Source organism: Fukomys damarensis, unplaced genomic scaffold (genome assembly GCF_012274545.1).
Source record: "Fukomys damarensis isolate Sample0158 unplaced genomic scaffold, DMR_v1.0_HiC HiC_scaffold_36, whole genome shotgun sequence".
NCBI lineage: Eukaryota > Metazoa > Chordata > Mammalia > Rodentia > Bathyergidae > Fukomys > Fukomys damarensis.
In genome coordinates this window covers 12,708,982-12,716,505 of record NW_022900948.1, presented here as the reverse complement: position 1 = coordinate 12,716,505, position 7,524 = coordinate 12,708,982, and the positions used below count along the sequence as shown (strand labels likewise).

Genomic DNA, 7,524 nt, shown 5'->3' with positions numbered 1-7,524 from the left:
TTTGTGTAAATTACGTCATTTATTAGGGTTTTCTCTGCTTTTCCTTTATCTTTCCATCTACTTGGTTTAGCTTCATGTCATGAGGTGTAATGTACCAATGCTACCAGCCTTTATTGCCTGGATTATATTGGTGAGAGTCCATGAGTACCCCATAATTTGGCAAATACCCTTTGGAGACCCCTAGTAATGGGAACCTGGGATGTAGGGGTTGAAAGATGCCTCTCCATGTGGGCCTGTGGACAATGCTTACAGTGCTGAGGGTTCTGTATGCCACCAGTCGCCAACCCTGCACTTTGCTTGTCCTGAGGACCAGCATCCTTAAAAAGCTGCCGCGGAAGAGCAGTGTGTTGAGAGGTCTGGCCCTTGTGCTGAGACCTTTGGGAAAGTCTGCTTACAGGGCCCTCTGTTAGTCTCCAGGCCTGATCAGGGTGGCTCTTTCCTGTAACTGTGGATGATCCCAGTCTTGCATTTCCTCTTCCACATTCTACCGTTTTGAGTTTTCTGGGATTTTCCCTTTTTTTGGCCAAAGATAAGGCCAAAGCCTTGTTTTGTCTCTTGCCTGATGCCAGAACCCCAGTGTTTGAGGGCTTTCCCAAGCCTAGAAAGTTCGCACCAGCCTTTTTGTGAAAACCTGGCCCATGAGATGGAATTTGGGCCACCATCTTCCCTTTTATTCTCTCCTCTTTTTGAGACCCTTGCTCTGCCTGGCGAGATGCTAATGGCTGAAGCTCCTGAGAGGAATGAAGATAGTGGGAGTCCTGGACAGGCTGAGGTGCTGTGCTCTGGACATTTGGGGGATGACAACATGAGTGGAGGTACAGGTTGGGGGCATGAGTCTCCTTTGGGGCCCAGGAAGAGAGTTTCCAGGAGTCTAGTCTAGTGGAACTCAGGGCAGCAGAGCTGCAAAATGGTTGACTTGGGCCAGGGGATGTGAAAGCAGGGTTCTGCTGCAGTTTCTTTAGTCTGTTCTCCAACTCCCTACTCCATCGCCAGGCAGGGACCCTAGAGTGGGTGAGCACCTCTGGCACAGCCTGACCCTGGGAAGATGGGACCTCTGCCTTCACTTCTGGAAACATTTCTCCTTTGTGTGGGCCACACTGGGTGGGTTCAATCTTGGGAGCTTCAGCTAGGATGGGAGGCCAGGGTATTAGATGCAGGGGATCTCCTACTGCAGGGCTGATGCCCCAGGGGACCTCTTTTTGCACATCTTTATACACAAATTTAAGGTTAGCATGTGGCTCTGGTAGAGGAGCAGAGAGTGAGCTGGGGGCTGGGAGTTCAGTGGCCCAACAGTTGTCTCTCAGCTCTACTGCTTTCCCTTCAGGCTTACACTTGCTTTGGTCTCCAGTAGACTCATTTATGTGAGATTTAGAAACAGAGTTTGCAAGTGAGCTGGAACCCCAAATTGGGGGTATAGGGACACAATAGTTTTCTTTGTGTTCCATGTTCCCCATAAGAGGCTCAGAGTCAGATACAACCAGGAGGCTTGCTCCGTGCAGGTCTTGGAGTAAACTGGGAGTTGGAAGCTCAGAGGCCCGGTTCTTTTTCCTTTGTATATCTTCACACGTAGCTTCATTAGACAGAGCTCCCATAGGGATAGCTTTGACAGGTTTACATACAAGAGTAGGGGATGGGCTGAGGGCCAGAAATGGCTCAGAAGCCCAGGAATTCTTTGAATGCTCAGTGACTTTCCGTGTAGTTTCCAATCTAGAGAGGCCACCCACAGCAGTGATTCTATGTGGCTCTACAAGGGAGGCTAGAGGTGTTATCTGAGCAGGCTCTGAGGAGTCACACACCCAAAAGTACATTTTCTGCCCCTTGGTGTCCCACAAGGCTTTGGACTCTGACAGAAGTCCCTGGGAGCCCTTTTCTAGAGACTGCAGCCGAAAGGCGGAGGGAAGGCTAAGAAGACTGGGAGGTGATACTGAGTCAGCAGAGACCCAAAGAGCTCTCGTCTGCATGCTCTTCCATGGAGTCTCAGATCCTGATGGGGGACACACAGGTCTGGTTTCACAGAGCTCTGCATTGCAGTCCAAGGATGGGAGTTCAGTGGCACTGGGATTTCCTAAGTTTGCTGTATATTCCCACTGGGGCTCATATCCAAATGAATATTTGGGGGGATTCTTTTCCTGGAGTTTTGAGTAGGAGTCTAGGGGAGAGAAGTGGGCTGGCATTGGAGATTTAACCTGAGGGTTCTCTCTGTATCCCATGTTTCCCTGGAAATTCTTAGGAGCAGAATGTTTAGGGCTGACTTTTGGGGGTTCTGGCAGAGAAACTAGAGATTGGCAAGAGTCTGAATTTGAGGGTTCAGAAACTTGGGGGCTCTCTTTATGTCCTGTGGTTCCCCACTGAGCTTCATATCTGGGTAGACTGCATGGGGAACTGGATCTTTGAAATTCTGTCATGGGCACTGTGGTTTGGCAAGCGGCCAGGATTGGAGGCTCAGAGGTCTGAGGATCCTTCTTTTGCTCTGTGGTTTCCCAGAGGGTCTTGGATCCAGATAGGCCTCCCATAGGGCTGACTCTCTGGAGTTCTGGCAGAGAAGCTAGACTTGGGCTGGGAGCTGGCATTGCTGGCTCACAGCCTTTTGGGTGCTTATTTTCCTTCATTGCCCTCAATAGGGCCTCAAACCTAGTCAGGACTCCTAGAGAGCTAGAGGAATAAAGTGGGGAAGTAGAGGGTGACTCTGGATTATGTTGATGGAGTCTGGGGTCCCATGGCTCCCCCCTGCAGGCCTCAGATGAGGATAAGCAGTTGGAGGTTCTGATTCCTTGGAGTGAACGCTGTGGATACAGGGTTTGATCATCAGAGACCTGAAGAATATCTCTTTCCTGTTTAAGCCACTGTTTGTGTGCTTCACCATCATAGTTGTCCATAGGCAAAGGCTTTAGATGGAGGGATAGAGATGGGACAGGAGAGGAAGATGGCGGTGGAACTAGCTGAGCATCAGAAGCCATCCCTTCCAGGTCTTCCCTAGTATGGGCTTCATGGATGGGAAGCTGGGTTGGGGAACAGTAATGATGAAGCAGCAGGTTATACCTAGGCAGGAAAGGAAGCTTATTGAAGAAGACAGGACAGGCAGACAACTTCAGGGGAGAGGAGCTATCTAAGCTCAGGAAGATAGTCTCCAGGGACTCACTGTGCTGAGAGGGGAGACCGAAGAAAAGCTGGCCTTTTCTTTGCTGCAGGCAGCTCCTTGATGCGTTCTTGTTTCTTACAGGTAAGTTAGTAGTGATCTGTAAAGTGGGGAAGGATCTGAAGGGGCACGAGGGTTGTGTGGATATTTGCTCTCGTGTCCCTGTGGCCTTAGGGAGGCTCTCAGAACCACAGGATGGCTGGAGTGGGGCTGTGGTGTCTTCGTCTCCAGTGGGAGCTTCTTCGGGAGAGCACAATTTCACTGGCTCCAAAGATGTTGACTGGTCTTCCTCTTCTTCCCTTTCTTTTCCTTCTTTCTCTGACTTTTTCTGCCACAGGTGATCAAAAAAAGCCAAATCATACTGAAGTGGCAGATCCTGGGGAATAGAGAAAGATAACGCTCAGGCATTCAGAAATGCAAGGGATACAGTTTCTGCTATATCCGAAGTAAACAATGGCTCACTTGTCCTCACATCTGTGGTCAGCAGAGACCCAGTGTAAATGGTCATATCGCAGTCTTCATTTGGAGATCAGCATTTCCTTACCTAATCCTACATCTACACCGGGCTTCAAATCTTTTGTCCAAGGACACTTAGCTTGAAACCTAGGGCTCCATGTGGGAACACATTCATACCAATGATTCCTCAGCTGACCCCACATACAGTGTCCGCAGTCATTCATCCAGCTGTACATTCTTGGTTAGTCACTCACCTTGCCTTGCATTGTGTCCCCAGAGCACCAGGATTCACGCTGTTGCCATCTTTGAATCTGCCAAACCACAAATAAGAATAGTATCACCAGATACCCTGGACTGTGGAGGCAGCAGTGGCCACAGTGGCTACAGGCCAGAGCATAGGTCAGTGGGTCCCAGAGGAATCCCATATCTTATGTAGCTCCAAGCAGGTCTTCAAGCAGCCATTGCATTTTCCTCAACCTAGTGGCAGTTTACCTTGAGGTCATCATTGCATCACAGAATAAAGAACTCCCCTCCCCCACACGGGCCCAGGCCTTAACAGCCTCTTCCTCGAATACCTCTCTCATATTTCATACAATGAAATGAGTGATCCCCTTTTGACTTATTTCCTGTGGTACCAACTAGTTGAACCCAGGGTATTGCACATGCTTGGCGAATGCTCTACTATCAAGCTACATCCTCAATCCTTTTTAAAAAGTTTGAATTACCCATGCTGGACTTGAACTTGCAATATTGCCTCAGTCTCCTGAATATCTGGGAGTAGAGGTGTGCACACGAGTGCCCAGCCTGTTTTGTCTTGTTTGCCACTGTCAGGATTATGCCTCTGGCATTAGGATTAAGGACATGTATTTTAGCATTGAACTACCTTTTTCCAGGCCTAGTTCTAATACGTCCTACCAGTGAAACCTCAAACTACTAAATTTTTCCATGCCTCTATAATTTACAAAGTAGAGGATAATATTACTTATCACAGTTACTTTGAAGATTAAATAAATATGTGCCTAGAATAATACCTGATATATAGTATATGCTATATTATAATTTTATTTCTTTTAAGGTTCCTGATTATAAGCCTCATTTCATCTTTAATAGATGAGAACTGCCCCCCCTTTAATGCTCATGTCAGCCAAGAACTGTCTTATTTGACTTTGGGTTGCCAAAGATCCTTTTGAAAAGTGTTCATGGTAAGGATAACAAATAACTTGGCATGGTGGTGCATACCTGTAATTTCAGCACTCAGGAGATCAAAGCAGGGGATCATGAGTTCAAGGCCAGCTGAGCTACATAATGAGATCCTGTTGAGGGAGAGGGAGAGGTGTTTGACCATTTCTCTTTCCTTCCTTTTGGGACAAAACTTCGTTCCCTGCCTTTCCAGTACACTTTAATGCCCCTGATCCTGTTAAAGACTAGTTTAACCTGATAGATTGCTGAGTTGCAAGTGAAAAGATACTGCTCTCTAGTTCTGTCACTGATCAGTCACATGGTCTTGAGAATTCAAGAGAAATTTCTCCCTTGGTGCCATGAATTGGACTAGATTCATTTGTTCATTTGTTTGAACAAACAATTATTAAATGTCTCTTAAATCAGGTATTGTGCTCACTCTTAAGGTGATAGAAGTAAGGTAAAGTTTCTGCACTAAAGTCCCATTTCAGTGGGAAAACAATCAAAAGTAACAAAATAAAACTAGAGATGTGCACAGGGTACTGTGGGCAGTGAAAAGGTATCTACCTCCCAGAAAGGATGATTAGTCCTTGACTGGAGGAATCAGGTAAGTAAGGGTGTTGGGTAGAAAGCAAGAATAGGACAATCTGGAAAGTAGGAACAGCCAGGGTGTTGGAAGTTGAAAGTACTTCAGTATGGCTGTAATATTGAATGGGGCTGGAGAAGAAGTAGGAGATGCACCTGGAAAGACAAGATCACAAAGAGCCTGGGGAATACCAGGCTAAGAATTGGGAACATTGTCTTGGAGGTGATAGGAAATCATTGAAGAGTTTCAATCAGGGAAGTGACAATATCAAATTTTTGTCTTGGAAAGAAGATTGTAGCTGTAGGGAGAGCAAAGAGACTGAAGGTAAGAGATTAATTAGGGAGCTCTTGCTTGCTTTAGTTAAAGGAAAATATGAAGCCTATACCAAGACCATGTTGGTGGGAATGGAGACTAGTGGGTTCAAGTACAATCTCAGAGATATAATTAATTAGACTTAGTTTTTAACGGGATAGGGTAGGGGAGAAAGTAGAATGTGACTTCAGGGCTTCTGACTTGGGAAAGTAGATGTATGTTGATGCCATTTAACTGCAATAGGAAGAACAGACCTGAGAACCAATTAAGGATGGTGTTGGGGTTATGGGATCTTGTATACATTTGATTTGGGGTTCCTGTGACATCTCAGGATAAAGGTAAGGAGAAGTTGCATGGATCTGAAATTTGGCTGAATAGCTTGTAAGGATGTAGATTTGACAGCTAGCAGCATATATGTAGAAGCAGAAACCACAGAAAGATATAAAGCTGACCTAGTGATACATAACATATAGCCCAGACAATGTGGCCAGCAGTGGTTTATTTTTTATCCCCTTTACTTGGGATTGAACCCAGGGTGTTCATGCTAAGCTGCATCCTAGCCCTTTTTAAATTTTTTATTTTGAAAAAGTTCTAAGTTGCTAAATAGCTCAGGTTGGGCTTGAAATGGCAATTCTCCTACCTCAGCCTCTCAGAGAGTTGAGATTAACTGACGTATACCACCACACCAGGCTCAGAAAGCAGTGTTTTTCATTTTGTTTTTTGAGACAGGATCTTGCTATGTAGTTCATACTGGCCTTGAACTCACAATGTAGCCCAGGCTCCCTTACACTCATGGTGATCCCTCTGCCTCATTCTCCCTGAGTGGGATTACAGCATCACCACACCTGGCTGTCCATTTCTAATTTGTATTACCTATCTGATATTTTGAGTTGGCAACCTTTGGATGAAGAAGGTAAGTTGAGTCCAATGGGAAACAAAAGGCAATACTGAATATTTATTCTACACTTAATTTACGTTTATGGCAGGTGATTTCCCAGGTTAGCAACTGCTATCTCCTATTTATGGCCAGAGGAGAACCTCATTTGGATAAAAAGGTACCTATTCCAGGAATCCTAGATTTCTTGTCCTATGGAACTGTTAATGAATTTTCTATTTTCTGGTCAATAATGAGAGCTGCAAAAACCATCTTATCCAGTTGGCTTTGTGGATGGGAATTTAGCTGGGTATTCTTGAGATGTAGAGGGAAGAGTTTTGGGGTTGAAAGAAGAGAAGTTGCCCAAGGATAGCAGTGGGTCTAAAGACTTGAGAAAAGAGATACAGCAGTAGGTTGCATGAGTTGCAGGGTCTTACAGATGTCGACTAGGAGGCAGCAGGACTTATGAGGAGAACAGATTTAATTGCAAGGGAGACACCAGCAAAAGACCCTGGTGTGCATACTTGGCAGAGATGCTGTAGAACCATCTGCCTTCAAATAAACTCTAGGTTTACACAAGGGATATCCTAGGGGCAACCATGACAGACTAAAGACCAGAGTTTCTTCCCTGTTTTTGTTTTTTGTTTTTGGAGGCAGCAGGACTTATGAGGAGAACAGATTTAATTGCAAGGGAGACACCAGCAAAAGACCCTGGTGTGCATACTTGGCAGAGATGCTGTAGAACCATCTGCCTTCAAATAAACTCTAGGTTTACACAAGGGATATCCTAGGGGCAACCATGACAGACTAAAGACCAGAGTTTCTTCCCTGTTTTTGTTTTTTGTTTTTGGTACAGGTGATTGAACTCAGGACTTTGTGCTTGCAAGGCAAGCGGCAGAACCACTGAGCTAAATCCCCAGCTAAACAAATAATGTGATGTTTCTCCTCAGAGATGAGGAACAAGTTTACATTAACATTTAT

The 7,524-nt window shown here is 45.6% G+C and overlaps 1 protein-coding gene across 1 annotated transcript; it reads right to left on the bottom strand.

Moving 5' to 3' along the window:
• Window positions 1-4,172, bottom strand: CUNH9orf131 (chromosome unknown C9orf131 homolog). Its single transcript, XM_010619281.2, is given in 2 exon segments — window positions 1-3,512; window positions 3,847-4,172. Coding segments are annotated over 2 exon segments (3,603 nt in total). The 5' UTR covers window positions 4,060-4,172; the 3' UTR covers window positions 1-122.
• Window positions 4,173-7,524: the final 3,352 nt, after the last annotated feature.